Below are 15534 nucleotides of genomic sequence, written 5' to 3' on the forward strand. Positions count from 1 at the left end.
GGCGGTGGGTTGGCTGCTGGCATCCCCGCGGCCGGGGTCTCTGCCCAGGCCACGCTCCAGCCCCAGACCCGGGGGCTCGGGGGGTGCCCAGGGCGTTTGCTGCTGCGCTGGGATGTGTTTACCTGGTTGTGCTGCAGCAGGACAGCGTGCGGCGGACACTGACCCGTCACCGCCAGCGGTGGCCGGAACGCGGGGGTCGAGACAGCTCCCGGCTGCACGGCAGAGGTTTGTCCGGGTCCTCGGGGGGGGGGCGAGCCCTGCTCCCGCAGCAGGAGCTGCCAGCTCTGCGCACAGGCAGGACCGGGACGCGGGATGGGGATGGAGGGGGGGGTACACGGGACGGTGCCGGGAAACCCCCGGGGACCGCAGGAGAGCCCCGAAGCCCTGCCGGCTCGCTGGGGCCGGGGGAGCCCTCCCCGGCGGACCCCGCTGCGCCCAGCGGGGGGCTGCACCGGCCCCCCGGAGCCGCGGGCACCCCCGTCCCTCTCCCCTGGGGGCCGGTGCGCTTCAGCTGCCCCCGCCGCTCCGTCCGCCCCGTCCCCGCCGGTGGGAAGCCGGTGCCCGGGAGCGGGGCGGGGCGGGGCGGGGCGGAGAAGACGGCGGCGGCGACCGGCGGCGGGGACCGGCGGCGGGGACAAGCGCCGGCGCCCCCGCAGCTCCCGGGCGCGGCCGCCGGTGACGCGGGGCCGCGCAGGCAGCGCCGCGGCGTGCGCAGCGCCGAGCACCCGGGACCGGCGGCCCCGGGCGGGGCGGGGCGGGGCGGGGGGCACTGGGCTGCGCCCCCCCCCCCCCCCCCCGTGCCGGCGGGAGGAGCGGGGCGGCGGGACGCGGCTCCTCGCCCGCGGTCCCTCCCCCCCGCGCCGGTCCCTCCCCCCGAGCCGCCACAGCCGCCGCCGCCGCGGCTCCGGCAAAACTTTTCGTCGGAGCGGCCGAGCGCGCCGGTCCCGGTCCCGGTCCCGGTCCCCGCCAGCACCGAGATGCGCCCGGGAGCCGCCGCGAGCCCAGCCCCGACAGGTACGGGGAAGGGGCGGGGCAGGAGGGAAGGCAGCGCCCATCCCCGCGGTCTCGGGGCTCCCGGTCCGGCGGGATGCCGCACGCCCCGTCGCGTGGATGCGGACTCGGGTGGCGGCCGCGCATCCCCGGGGCCGCGGCTGGAGCCCCGGGAGTGCGGAGCGGCAGCTCCCAGAGCCGTCCCGGTGCTGGGCGCCGGCCGCGGTGGGGCTGAGCCCCTCGGCACGGCGTGTCCTGGGCCGGGGAGGTCCCGGCTGGGCTGCGCCCCCTCCCCGCCTGAGCCGCTGCCTCCGATGTCCCTGAGAAGGGGCCGTTGGGCAGCTCGGCACCCCTGGGTGCTGCCGTGGCTGTCGTGAGCCCTGGGCGAATGATACCAGCGGGGCTCTGACGCGCTGGGAGCATCTCCCAGAGAAGCCCCTCGCCGGGGTGGTGCCCGCGGGGTCTCCCTGCCGTGGTCACAGAAGTGCCTGCGGCTTTCTTGCTGAGGGGTGGAAGCAGGGGACACTTTTCCACCCTTCCCAGTGCTCCCCAGGCTCACCGGGTGTTGCAGGGGCCCATTGCGAGTGCCCTTTGTGACTCTGTCCCGAGCTCTGCTGTGTCAACACGCTGTTGGTAAATGGCTTTGTTTAACCAGGACATGTTGGGTATGTGACCTTGCCGCCCTCGTGGTTGGAAGCGCATCTCCAAAGCAGCTGCCGAGATCACCTCTGCCTGGCACTGCGCTTCCCAGCCCGGCGGCTCCCTCGGGGCAGCAAGGGAGAGCAGGGCGCACCGGTGTCAGTCTGGCTCCCTGCGAGCCGTGGCGGCTGGATGGGCAGAGGACGGGGCATCAGCTGCTGCCCAGCCAGTGCTGCCGAGCGTGCGTCTGCCCAGCGCCTTGCCCCGCACCCTGTATTGTAGCCGCCTTGCCCCATGCAGCACTCGGCAGCACGTTGCGGGTGTCCTGACACATGGCAAATTCAGTGGTTGCCCCTGCAATTTCCTCGGCTTTATCTGTGCATCAGCAGGAAAATTTAGGGCCCGCAGGACCCCTCCTCGGCATGTTAGTGCCGCCCCAGCTGCCGGCTCCTGTCCTTCCCACCAATCCCCGCTCCTTTCTGCAAGCTGCGGTGCAGATTTTTTTTATGTTCTGTTGCCTGGAGGGTGGAAAAGAGAAAAGGCTGAATGGAGAAGAGGCAAAATGTGGATTAAAAATAGTTAATGAAAAAATGTGACCGCAAGCCCTGATCAGCAGTGCAGGGCTGAGACCAGCCACCAAGCACAGTGCTGTGCCGTGCACCTCGCTGTGCCAGGCAGAGGCAGAGGCAGGCTCTGGGCAAGCTGGATGCAGGGGAGATGGCATGGCCTCTCCGCTCTGTCCCCTTGTGCTCCTCCACTGCATCCTGCCCTGCCCTGTGTCCCCCACAGCCACAGCCCCTGTCCTTGTCTGTCTACCCCAGATCCGGGGGTCTGGGGAACTTGGCTGTGAGCAGCAGGCGCCAGCGGGCAGCTGGGCACGAGTGCTGCACCACCTGCCTCTGGTGGCTGGCTGTGCCCAGGTGCTGCGGGTACCTCGGGACAGGGAGGGACCCTGCCAGAACCTCTTCCAGGATGGGCTGCGGTGGGGCAGCTGTGGGCAATGTCACTTGCACATCTGCACCTCGGCAGAGCAGGGTTTGAGCTCACTCCTCGGTGAGGTACCAGGAGGTTGTCCCCAGCTCCGTAATGACCGCAGCATTCATTCGTGACACAAGCTGCTCTGGGGAGGCAGGTGCTGAGCTCCCAGTGCAGGCGTGCGTGCGCAGACGCCTGTCTGCACTGACCTTTTCCTAGGCTTTTCCCAGGCTTTTCCTGGTCCTGTGCTTCCCCTGTGACACGCTAACCACACGTGTCATGCCGTGTCTCTCATGCCATCCTCCTGTGTTTCACGGGTTTTTCATGCAATGTGATGAACAAGAAAAAATCTGTCTCCCTGAGCCAGGACCAAGGTGCTGTGTGGCTCAGCATCCCCTCACCAGAGCCTGCCAGGCAGCAAGCTTATTCGACCACTGCCTGGCTGCCAGCTGTGGTTGCAGACCACACTCCCTCTCTGGTACTGGGCAGCTGTGGACGATGCCCTTGACCGTCCCTTTCAGTAGCAGGGCAGTCATGGAGGTGATGCAAAGAGCGTTTGTCCTGATGGCACGGGAGGGGGTGAGTGCTGTTTGTTTGCATCCTGCGTTGATGTTGACAAAAACGTTGTCAGGGTTGGTTTAGGTTTTCTTGGTCCAAAGTGACACAGAACCCGACATCGTCGGTGCCCGGTGACGTCGGCTCTCTCCGTGTGCCGCCGCTCAGTGTTTCCATAATCATGTAGCTCTGTGCAAACGAGCTGCGGTCTTGCAGCGTGAGGGCTGCTCCAGGCAGTTCAGCTGTTCCTCCGTTGCGAAAGTTCCTGGTACTCGGTGCTTCACAAGGGAGGACTGGAGCAGTTGTGCATTGCAGGTGGGGCACGGGAGGCATCCCCAAGCTCGGGGCAGGGACACAGGCAGGGGCAGTGCAGGGTGTGGGACAGACCTCCAGGGCCTCCCCACTGCTTGTTCTGCTTGCTGTGGTCCTGGGCTGAAAGTGGAGCAGCATCTGCAGTGCCAGGCTCGCGCTGGCATTGCATCAGCTCTGGCCCTGCACCGTCCCCTCCCCTGCCAAGTGCCGAAGCCCCTGCCGCGCTGGCTTGTAGCTCGGAGCTCAAAGCCAAGCCGGCCGTGGAAAGCACTGCATTAGCGCACTGGGGGCTAATCCCTGCATATGGAGGGCACGCAGGCCCCGCTGCTGTCTCCTGAGCAAGCGGTGCTGTGCTGGGCATGGGGCTGCGCTCGTGGGGAGGCCGTGTTCCCACCCCAGCCAGGGATGCGAGAGCCCCGTGGAGGGACTGGGCTGTGGTCAGCGGGCTGCGCCAGCCTCCCAGCGCTTGTGTGGGGCTGTGGCTGTGCCCGGGTGCTCCTGGGTCACGTTGCAGATGCCCATGAGTGTCCCCATGGAGGCTTCACCAAGCTGTTGATCCATGTGGCAATTGGCTGCAGTGATCCCAGATGTGGAGCTCGTTCCTCCACACGTGTGATGGCAGCCAGAGCCAGGCGCCAGCCAGAGGGGCCGGGGTGGGAAAACCCCCAAGGGAGGCTGACCTGGGTGGGAGGAGGAGAGCATCTCTCTCCCCCAGGAAGGGCTGGGCGCTCAGCTGACTGCAGGGGTCCATGCCAGTACAGAGCTGCTGCAGGGCAGCGCAGGGGCTGCACATCCACGAGTGGGGGGCAAAATGCCAACACAAGCCTGTTTCCATCCATTCCTGACGGCTTGGTGTGATGCCGCAGCGGTGGCAGCAGCCTGGTGGCACAGCGTGCCCCAGTACTCGGCTCAGCCCATACCCTCCCCAAGCTGTGCACCCCGGTTCCCTGCGTGCCAGCAACCCCCCGGGGCCGGTGGCTGCCAGGCCACGAGCCACAGGTCCAGGGACTGCAGGGAAGCCGGTCGGTGGGGAGAGGAGGTCCTTGCTTTGCCCCTGCTGCTGCAGGGTTTGGCACCGCTGGCTTGGGAAGGGCTCAGCACATGAATGCAGGTGCCAGTGACTGCCCCACTGCCCCCACCCCAAGGGTAGATGATGGTGCCTGCGTCTGACACCTCTGGCCCCCCAGCGCTGGGGCTGCTGGCATTGACCCCTTCCCCACCTGGGCGCAGCTGTCCCAGAGCTGGTTCCTCTTTCCTCCTCTCCCACCACGAGCACAAGATCTCCCCTTCGCAGCTGTGGCAGCAGAGCAGCGCCGGGTGTTTGCAGCCCAGCCTCTGCAGGGGTCAGCAGCCGCAGAGCCGTGACACGGGAACATGCTGTGTTGCCCAACGCCAGCGTGGGGCAAAAGTCCTCTGTGCGCCCACTGCGGTGTACCGCAGCCCCAGCAGATGTGCCCACTCGTCTGCTGGGCACCCTCTACCCAGTGCCCACAACTGTGTGGCAGGGGTCCCCCAAAGCCTGGTCCTGGCTGGGGACGAGGTGCTGGGGCAGGGGAATGTGGCGGGGTGAGGGGAGGTGGTGACATGGAGCTGGGTCCCTCCCATGGTGCTGCGTCCAGAAGCAGTGGACACGGCTGAGAGGGGCTCCTGGCACCGGTGGCCATGGCATGCTCAGCCATCAGCGACTGCTGCTCTGAGCACTGCAGGCACTGATGCTGGCAGTGCCAGCTCCCAGGGAGGTGCTTGGTGCTGCCGGCGGTCCGAGCCACCCCAGACTCCGCTGTCGCAGCTGCATGCGACCACTGCTCCTTCCTTGCCACTGCCCATCTGCGCTGAACCAGGGACAATTGGGCCACAGCTACTCCTGCACGCCCACGTGTCTGCTAGAAATAGCCTGCATCTCTGAGAGCGCACCGTGGGGTGGCCGAACTGCCGGGGGTCCCTTGCACCGCAGGGAGCGGGGGGCCGGCACAGCGCTGTGACCGCACGGCACGGCGGGCAGCTGGGGCAAAGGGCCTGGGCAGGGCCCCGCTGCAAAGGGGGGAGCCCCGTGCCCGAGGCGAGGAGCGTGACCAGCGCCGTGCGCCAGGACCCCTCACCCAGTGCAGTCTGCCCAGCTTGGCCACGGCAGGGCCCCGGGGCCGGAGGAGCGGCTGCCAGCCCAGGGGGGAGTCTAGGGCAGAGGCCTCCCCGCCGCTAAATCCCATTGCAGGCAGCTAAAAATAGAGACACCTCTGCCCCAAAGCTGCCTCCCCGGGCAGTGGAGAGGGGCTGGCAGCAAGTTTGTGGCTGACCTGCAGCGGGGCAGGGATGCTCAGGGCAGGGGCTGGGCACTGGGAGGTTCCCACGGAGCCAGGCCATGGCAGCGGTGGGATGGGGCAGGGCGGGATGCTGGCGTGGGGTTGCAGGGGGACAAGGACAAGGATGCTGGGGTGGCCGTGGCAGGGGGATGAGGACAGAGAAGCTGGGGTGGGGCTGGCAGGGGGACAAGGATAGGGATGCTGGGGTGGGCAGGTGGCTGTTGGGTGCCCACCCGAGGTCCCTGTTCCCAGAGCCCACCCAGTGAGGACTGTCCCAGGAGACAATTCCTTCTGTCCTGGGACTGTCTAAATAAGGCGCGTGCTGGCAGGTCCAGCTCCCCAAGCCGCATCTGGAGCCCCACGCACTGATTAATGAGCTTCTCATGCAGCTGCTTGTGACATGGCGAGTGGGTCTGCATGGAGGAAGCGCGACTTTCCCAGGGATAAAAATAGGCATGGGCAGAGCGGCGAGCCCTGGGAGCGGTGGCTGGTCGGGGAGCGCGGCGCTCTGGCCGGTACCCGGGGGAGAGGCCGGGGGGGGGGTGATGCCGTAGTGTCTGTGGTGGCACCGGCACTGCTGTCTGTCCCGTCCCCCCATCTCGGCTGCACTCAGCCCACATGGCTGCACCGTGCTGTGGGTCTGCTGTCAGAATGACCCCTTGTCGGAAGAGTTGAAATCCTGCTCAGGAGCCCTGTAACCAGCTTAGGGGGATGGAGGGAATTACGGCACCTCGTGAGCCAGGCTTTGTGCTGGAGCTCCCGGGCACCCCGTCAGCCGAAGCACTGCGCCGCTCACCTGAGCTGGGGCCATGGAACCACGGCGGCACGGCCAGGCTGAGCTGGTCCCGGGGCCACGGCAGCCCCGCGAGCCGGGGATCCCTGCGGGTTAATGGTTAACCACCCTGGAGCCGGCAGCCATCCCCATCCCAGCGCTGCTGTCGGCTCCCTGCCCACCTCCATCCTCGGGTGGGTGCTGCCACCGGGGAGACCTGTGGGGCCAGGGACGGTGCGCTCCAAGGGCCACCCCAGGGGCCTGGCCACCTCCACCGCTGGAAGCAGATCTGAAATCGGTGCTGCCGCAAGCAGCGGCAGCAGGGAGGTGATGGGGAGGGGCGGCAACCCCAGCGCCAGCCCCTGCCCTGAGATTATGCTCAGGCGCGAGGAGGGGTCCCAGCTGCCACTGGGGTCCTGGGCTCTTGGGGCTCAGCACCGGCCCGCAGCTGGGCACCGGCAACAGCGTGGGGTGGCCCCGGCCCAGGTCTGTGCGCAGGGGGGTCCAGAGGCAGCGTTGCCTTGGGGAGGTGCGAGGGTCCACCCTGCACAGGGGTGATGTCCCACGCGTGGTTGCACACAGGCTGCGCAGGGGCTGGGGGTTTTGGCTCAGCAGGCAGAGGGGTTGTGTGGCTGCAGTTCCGATGCTGTCTGGGGACGAAATGGCAGGTACACCGCGGCTCTTCAGCCTCACAAACAACCAGCTGAACATTAAAGCCAGGCAGGGTCGGGCGAGGACGGGGACAGGAGCATGGTGCCGTGACCAGGGCTGGCTCTGCACCGGGGCAGCCTCCCCTCCCGCGCCCGCCTGCCACAGCCATGCATCACCCAGCTCTGCCCTGGGACGGGTCCTGCCACATGCATCGCCATGACCCGGTGTCTCGTGCAGGGTCGCCCACGCGCCCGGGCCCTCGCCGACAGGGCAGAGGAGCTGCCAAGGGCCGGTAGGAAGCCAGGCATCCCGCCGTGCTCCCCATGCAGCTCACAGCCCAGCGGAGGGATGTCCCAGCCACGTCTCCTCAGCCTCCTGCTGCTGCTGCTGCTTTGCTGCCAGGTAAGGACGGGCCATGATGCACGATGGTGGTCTGCCCCGCTCCCAGCCCGCTGCCTGCTCCCGAGCCACCGCCAATTAACCTCTGCCTGCAGCAGCCCCTCGCCACGGCATGCTGTGCAGCGGCCGCTGCCCTCTCCTGCCATCCACATAGCACGGCATGGCACGTTAGCCTGCACTCGCCCGTGGCCATCCCTGAGCCGGGGTCACTGCCTGGCAAGGCATGGTGGCCCCCACGGGCAGGGCACGGGTGACGCTCCCTGGTGTCCCCAGGGCCCCTCTGCCCAGATCACGGATTTCCTCTTCGAGAGATGGAAGGCGTACAGCGAGGAGTGCCACCGCAATATGAGCCGCCTGCCCGCACCCACAGGTGAGAGCCAGCGCAGGGTCCCAGCAGGATGGGGACTGGGGGGAGAGGTGCTGGTGTGGGGCCTGGCGCCCGGCTCCCGGCACGGGTGAGGCCGAGGGCACCGTCCCGTCCCGTCCCTCCGCAGAGCTGGTCTGTAACCGCACCTTCGACAAGTTCTCCTGCTGGCCCGACACGCTGCCCAACAGCACCGCCAGCGTCCCCTGCCCCTGGTTCCTGCCCTGGTACCAGAAAGGTAATGGCTGGGGGGGGGTGCGCGTGTGCATGTATGCACGTGTGTTGTGTGTGCACATGCTGCTCCAGGCGGTCACGCCTGGGCCGGTGCACAGTGCCCACGGCGACTCTGGGGCCCGGCACACCCCATCGCCCCCCCCCCTTCCCCTCGCAGTGAAGCACAGACATGTCTTCAAGACCTGCGGGCCCGATGGGCAGTGGGTGACGGGCCCCCGGGGACAGTCCCTGCGCAATGCCACGCAGTGCGAGCTGGACGCTGAGGACCTGGAGGCGCAGGTGGGCAGAGCTGGGGGGGCAGCTGGTGCGGGGCTCCCTGCCCTGCCTGCCCCTGCCCTCACTTGCTCTCTCCCTGTCCAGGAAAAATTTGCCAAGACCTATGGTAGCTTCAAGGTGATGTACACCGTGGGCTACTCAGTGTCACTGTGTGCGCTGCTCCTTGCTCTGGCCCTGCTGCTGGGCTTCAGGTAGGGGCGCAGGCATGGCTGCCCAGCTCGGGGGCCGGTGGGAGCCGTGCCGGGGGGCTGGGGGTGGGAGTTGGGGGACACGCGGCAGCCGTGCTGGGGGTCTGGGCGCTGGCACTGACGGCAGCTTCCCACGTCTGCAGCAAGCTGCACTGCATGAGGAACTACATCCACATGAACCTCTTCGCCTCCTTCATCCTGAAGGGCGTCTCCGTGCTGGTCATCGACGCCCTGCTCAAGACCCACTACAGCGACAAGATCGACGACTACAATGTGCACATCTGGCTGAGCGATGAGGTGAGCCGTGGGGCTGGCGGGGCCAGGGGCGCAGGCGGTGTGGCAGCCCTGACCCCTGCCCACAGGCAGCCGCGGGCTGCCGGACGGCTACAGTCTTCATGCAGTATGGCATCGTGGCCAACTACTGCTGGCTGCTGGTGGAGGGCATCTACCTGCACAACCTTCTGGTGGTGGCCGTCTTCTCTGAGAGGAGCTACTTCACCCTCTACCTGTGCATCGGCTGGGGTGAGTGCGGGTGGGCTGGCTCCCCATCCCTGTCTGCTGACCCTGTCCCCCGCTGTCCCTCACCTGCCCCCTGCCCACCTCCCCTCCAGGGGCACCTGTGCTGTTCCTCATCCCTTGGGTCGTCGTGAAATTCCTCTATGAAAACATCCAGTGAGTACCAGCCTCTGCAGCAGGTCGGTGACTGCAGATGTGTGGAGCATGGATGGGTGTGCGGGGCTCAGGCGGGTGCACGTGGGACACACCAAGGGATGGTGGGGATGGTGTGACAGCCCCGGAGAGGCTTCACACCATCACCTCGTGCGAGCAGCAGGGTCCCAGGCTGTGGCGCTTGCTCAGCTGGGGCTGCCGATGCCACACGAGGCTCCAACAGCCGCCCAGTCAAGGGGCTGCCCAGCAGTCCTGTCCCTCCCCTCTGCAGGTGCTGGACCACCAACAACAACATGGGCTTCTGGTGGATCCTTCGCTTTCCCGTGTTCCTGGCCATCCTGGTGAGTCCAGGGCTGCAGCTCTGCCCACTGCAGCCCCTCGCTCGGTGTCTGCGAGGGCCCCGAACCTGGTGCGAGAGGGGTTGCCCTGGGCAGGGGACAGAGCTGTCCTGCCTGCCCCTGCCCAGCCCTGCCCCTCATGGCTCACTCCACTCCATTGCAGATCAACTTCTTCATCTTCATCCGCATCATCCAGATCCTCGTCTCCAAGCTCCGCGCGCACCAAATGCGCTACACTGACTACAAGTTCAGGTGGGTGGCGGGCACAGCCCCGGCCCCACAGGCCCATGGTGCACACGCTGGGGGGACCGGGGGGGACACGGGGGGGGGGGGTGGGGGGGGGGGGGGGGTGCGCGCGCGCCCACCCTGTGACCCCCTCCCACTGGTGGGCCCCCCCTCTGCGCAGGCTGGCCAAGTCCACACTGACGCTGATCCCGCTGCTGGGCATCCATGAGGTGGTCTTCGCTTTTGTCACGGACGAGCATGCCCAGGGCACCCTGCGCTATGTCAAGCTCTTCTTCGACCTCTTCCTGAGCTCCTTCCAGGTGAGCCCAGCCCCACACGGGACTGGCCCTCCATGGGGACCCTCCATCTTGGGAGGGACCAGACCACGGTTGGGGTTGGGGTCTGGCCAAGCGCCTCTCATGCCTCTCCTCCCTCCACCCAGGGGATGCTGGTGGCCATTCTCTATTGCTTCGTCAACAAGGAGGTGAGCAGGATGGCACGGGAGTGGGCAGCCATGGGGAGCTCGGGCAGCCGCCGGGCGCGGGGCCACACTGACGGCAGCTGCCTGCAGGTACAGGCAGAGCTGCTGAAGCGGTGGCAGCGCTGGAAGCTGGGGAAGGACCTGGCGGAGGAGTACAAGCACACGTACAGCCACACGCCCAGCGCCCGCAATGGTGCCGGCAGCGCCTGCGAGAAGCACCAGCTGGTGAGTGGCTGCGCCAACGGGCTGGGGCGCAGCCCGGCCGCCGCGCGCCCCAGCACCCACTACCTCGAGAGGACCGGACGCAGCACCGCCGAGCACCTCGCCCTGGGGGACCGGCACCACTGCTACGAGTTCCCCGAGACCACGGCTGAGAGCCACTTCTGAGCCTGCAGCTGGAGTGGGAAGGCTGTGCCAGCTCCGCTGCTGGGGCAGCCGCCGCCTCCCTTCCCAGCATCATCCTCCTCCGGGCACCGCGCAGGCTGCGTGGGACCCTGCCTGTCCCGGTGAGGATGCTGCGCCGTGCCGGGCACACACGGGACGATGGACGCGGCTGGGCTGGCTGCGGGTGAGGCACGGCGAGCGGAACCTGGACCTCTGTGGGGAGGGGATCTGTGGGGCGGGGGGGGGGATCTGTGTGGGGGGGGGGGGGTTCATCCTGTGGTGCTGCCCTCGTGCGCCTTTGAGACCCTTTGCGCAGTGCTGTAATTTATCTGTCGTAACTGTAAATAGGTGTGGGCCTGTGCCGGGCTGCAGGGCCAGCTCCGCGTCCGCCTTTCTGTCCGGGGTGTGGGGACTAGGGACACCGTGGCCCCAGACTGTGCCCCCGAGCACCCACGGTTGATGGCCACAGCCACGAACGAGGAGGTGGGCCACCCAGCATGGATGGGCTGCACCAGAAGACAGCCTGCCCCACAGCCCTGCTGCCTGCCCCATGGCCCCACACAGGTGAGCGAGGCAGACATGAGGCAGCAGCAGCTGCAGCGCTGCCGGCCAGGGCTCCAGCTCCCTGCCAGCACACGCTCTCCTCTGGCCGCTAATCGGCTCTGTCCTCTCGCTGCCAGGAGCCCTTAATTAAATCATTTGGCTCTGCCTGCCGGCACCCCCGCTCTCCTGGGAGCTAGCCCGGGCCACGGGCCGGGCAGCAGCCAGGGGCAGCGCCAAGCACCGTGAGCAGTGCCATGGGGTGCGGGGCTGCGGGCCCCCCCTGTGCCAGCAGGCTGGGCTGGCTGGCTGTGGTGGGGAGGGAGCGCGGCGGGCCAGCACCCTAAGAGGCTTGTGCTGCGCACATGAGCGCTAAGCCCGGATGCCGCGGCTTTGGGCACCACAATCGCCTGGTGTGCAGGGATTAGGCAGGCGCACCTCCCCGGCTGGGGTCACCCTGCCCGGCAGGCGGTGGCAGGACAGACACCAGCCCTGCCATGACCCCCTGCTGCCCGCGGACCCTGGGCGCTGCCTGTCACCCTGCATGGCTGTCCCTGCCTGGCCCCGAGCAGATGACGGTTCCCGGCTGTCTGGACCCCACGTGCAGCCCAGCGCAGGGGACGTGATGAGCGTGGCGAGTGCTTGGAGCTGTGCCGCGGCAGCCACCGGCAGTCCCATGCAGTAAACAGCAGCGCTGGGCGGGCGGCCGCCCCCCCCACCAAATACCACCCTGTCTCAGCATCGCCCGCACTGCCACGGCCCTGCCCGCCCACGCCGGCCGGCACGAGGGACGGCGGGAGCCACGCTGTCTGCCCGGGGGGTGGCGGGGTCCCAGACCACTGCGAGGGCGTCAGCGGGGCTGGCCGTGGCATGGGGAGGCCATGCCCACAGCGCCGGCCCCAGCTGTGCAGTGCTTGGCTCCCGGCAGCAGCGCCGTGCCGAGCACGCAGTAATTTTCCTCTGTTTACTTGACAACTTGCCGTCTGCCCCGGCCGAGCGGGAACCCGGCGTCCAGGGGCTGGTGCAGCGCAGGCAGCGGGGACGTGGGGCGGAGGGGTCTGGGCCATGGTGCTGGAGGCTGAGAGCCTGTGGCAGCAGTGCCGTGGGGCAGCATGGCGGTGCTGTAGGGACACATTACCCATGGGGGAGAGGTGCTGTGGGGCTGAGCGGGTAAGGGGAGGGGAGTGCAGGGGTCGTGGGCCACCAGGTACAGGGATGGGGATGGGGAGGGGGACAGGGACAGACCCTGCCCAGAGCCACGGTGCCAGAGCCGGTCCGGGCAGCCCCCGCAGAGCCACTGGCCCCCACAGCCAGGGCCGTCACTGCGGCCTCCTGACGTGGTAACGAGCCTAATTGAGGCAAATTGCTGAAGCACAAAGCGGTTTCTGGGAAGGTAAATATGGTCATCGCTCGGCACCGGGCCCTGCGCCTGTTGCTCCAGCATTGCCATGGCAACACCCCACTGTCATCCCCCTGTGACACCCCACCGGGGCCAGGCTGGCCCCACAGCACTAAGGGCATGAGCACCCCCAGACCCTGTCCAGGAGGGGTGACACGCAGCACCGGGGCCCCGTGTCCACCACACCATAACAGGGACCCTTTGGGGACCCCAAGCCAGCCCCAGCTCACAGGGTATCCCTGCGGCAATGCCCTGTGTCCCCCGGGGCCATGGGGCAGCTCCTGCACTGCCCCATGTCCCCCACACAGCCCCTTGTCCCGCCATCCTGCTCACAGGCTAGCTGGTTCCAGCACCCCGAGGGGTCCGTGTCAGGGGTGGCAGATCCCCGGCCCCCACCTTCTCCCTACTGAGGGGGCTGAGGAACGTGGCAGGGGCTGGCCAGGGGTCAGAGCTGGCAGCACCGGGCACAGCCCTGAGCAGGGACGGTGTCTGCTGGTGGCCAGGAGCCTCATGCAAACGCCTGATGTCAGCCCACGCTGGGGCCCGCCGGAACGTGGCCCCATAGCACTTGGCACCAGCCTGGCTGCCGCCCCAAAGCCAGGGCACTGCTGGTGCCGCAGGGTTGAGCCTGCAGCCCCTGTGTCCTGGTCATCCCCCCCGCTCCCATAGAGCCACGTGCCCTGGCCAGCGGCTCCCGGGCACACACGGACCCCCAGGACTGCTGGGCACAGCCCCTCCTCAGGAGCCGCACAGCTCCTGGGACCCCAGAGGGAGGGAGCAGGGTGCCTGCAGCCCCTGGGAGCGGGGCCAGCCCTGGCCCAAGGAGCTAGCTCCCACGGGACTGCCGTCAGCATCCTTTCCCGTCACCACAGAGAGTCTCTGGAAGGGGACAGCCTGCCGCCTCTGTGCTGCCGTGCCCACTGGCTGCCAGGGCTCTGGCTGAACCCAGGGCTGAGGACAGAGCCTCCACTCACAGTGGGTGCCTGCGGGACACGGCACCCACCCTGCACCGGGCTGCGGGACGGGGCAGGCAAGATGTGGCTGGCGTGGAGGAAGCTGCCCGCGGGCAGCAGTGAAGGCTGGGGCCGAGGGACCCCCCCGCCGTGGCCTGGCACTGCCCGCGGCAGGTGTCACCCCCGTGTGCACCCTGATAGCAGCCTGGGGTGCACGTCTCGGCAGCACAGCCTGCACCCCCACACCTCCCCGGGGTACATCTCGGGCAGCACAACCTGCACAACGCACACAAACATGCAGGCACACTCACACACAGGCACGCTCACAAATACACACACACGCATGCACACACACACAGGTGCAGATCCCAGCTGCCTGACCGGTAGAACAAAGGCGCTGCCACCAGCTCACCAGCCTGCACACCCCAGGCAGAGAATCAGAGAATCACAGAATAGTTTGGGTTGGCAGGGACCTTTAAAGGTCATCTAGTCCAACCCCCCCTGCCATGAGCAGGGACATCTCCAACTAGATCAGGTTGCTCAGAGCCCCGTCCAACCTGGCCTTGAATGTTTCCAGGGATGGGGCATTGACCACCTCTCTGGGTAACTTGGGCCAGTGTTTCACCACCTTCAGCGTAAAAAATTTCCTCCTTAGAGGTGCTTGGGGGGCAGAGGCCAGACTCAGCCGCAGCACGAGTCCCTGGCTGTGGGGCTAAACCCCAAGGCATGGAATGGGGCCGGAGCAATAAATCACCACCCGCTGCCCGACCCGGTCTGCCCGGGCAGTGGCACCCCCCAGGCACCCCGGGGCCATGGCGCCTCGCAGGAATACTCCCACTTCATCAAGGGAATCGAGCACTGCAAATTGGTGTTCTAAGTAGATTCTGCCTGCTGCCGTCCCCTCTTCCCACCGCTTAATTCAATGATACAACACATACCTCTCTTCCTCCCACCGTTTAATCTAATGATAAGCACTGTATCCGAGTCACAGGGAAAATAAACCCTTGCCGAGTTCAATTTTTATAGGTAAACAGCCTGATTTCTCTGGCCTGGGGCCTCGCTGCCTTGCAGGGGCACCCACCCCGCCACCTGACTTCCACGCTTCTCCTGCACCGCCTCACCGCCCTCACCCCTGTGGTTTGTTATTAGTCTTTATAAAAATCGCCTGTTTATAGAATGATTTTTGTATGACATTTCATTAGAGTTTGAGCGACTGCTTTGCCTCTGGCTTTACAGCACCCAAGCCAAGAGAAAAACAAGGCAGAGGCTGGCAAGGTTGGCCTGCAGGACCCCCGTACGTGCCCTCAGGCTCAGGGACACTGTTGCAGCCTCCAGGACAGTCCCAGACAAAGTCTGCAGCATGCACCCAGCCGTGGGGAACAGTGCCGGGCTCCGTGGAAGCCAGCCAGCAGCCTGCCTGGCCCGGCGAGGAAGGGGGGTTGGCACTGCACAGACCCCATCCCGCACCGGGCCATGAGCCATCCCTGCCCAGCTGTCAGAGCAGCGAGCCAGCCGGCTGCAGCTCTCCGCACCGGAGCACGGGGGGCACAACCCTCGGACGAGCTGCTCGGGGGCTGCTACAGTCCAGCTGTGCCGGCAGCGTGGGGCCAGCTGCTGGTGTGTTGGGGCAGCTCTTGCCCACGCACGCAGCCCCGTCCCGCTCCCCTCGCACCGCTCCCTCCCTCAGCAGCCCCGAGGTGCAGGGGGTCCCCCAATCAGCAGGCTGGGATGGGTTGCCTTCCTCCAGTGCCGCCAGCCCCAGCAGAGCCCCTTCCCATACCCTCGGGACGCACGGACCCAGGACACACCGCTCCAGACGCACTCAGGGCTTCCAGCCAGGGCAGCCGCTCATCTGCCGCGCTCCCCGGACACGGGGCACACCATGGGGCC

General features: G+C 67.2%; 1 protein-coding gene across 1 annotated transcript; it reads left to right on the top strand.

Moving 5' to 3' along the window:
• Positions 1–866: 866 nt before the first annotated feature.
• On the top strand, positions 867–10971 carry GCGR (glucagon receptor). Its single transcript, XM_030016223.2, has 14 exons — positions 867–1014; positions 7432–7596; positions 7867–7963; positions 8088–8195; positions 8349–8470; positions 8552–8658; positions 8799–8952; positions 9018–9177; positions 9267–9327; positions 9596–9665; positions 9826–9914; positions 10069–10207; positions 10330–10371; positions 10459–10971. Exons 2-14 carry the CDS (start codon positions 7543–7545, stop codon positions 10753–10755), a joined length of 1500 nt encoding a protein of 499 aa, XP_029872083.1. The 5' UTR covers positions 867–1014; positions 7432–7542; the 3' UTR covers positions 10756–10971.
• Positions 10972–15534: the final 4563 nt, after the last annotated feature.

This window comes from Aquila chrysaetos, chromosome 5 (assembly GCF_900496995.4).
Source record: "Aquila chrysaetos chrysaetos chromosome 5, bAquChr1.4, whole genome shotgun sequence".
Lineage (NCBI taxonomy): Eukaryota > Metazoa > Chordata > Aves > Accipitriformes > Accipitridae > Aquila > Aquila chrysaetos.

Excerpts from the sequence above, each read along its gene's own strand:
- GCGR (XM_030016223.2), top strand. The coding sequence starts at position 7,543 with ATGTCCCAGCCACGTCTCCTCAGCCTCCTGCTGCTGCTGCTGCTTTGC. Across the intron at positions 8,471-8,551 it reads CTGAGGACCTGGAGGCGCAG|GAAAAATTTGCCAAGACCTA; the intron begins GTGGGCAGAGCT and ends CTCCCTGTCCAG. Across the intron at positions 10,372-10,458 it reads ATTGCTTCGTCAACAAGGAG|GTACAGGCAGAGCTGCTGAA; the intron begins GTGAGCAGGATG and ends AGCTGCCTGCAG.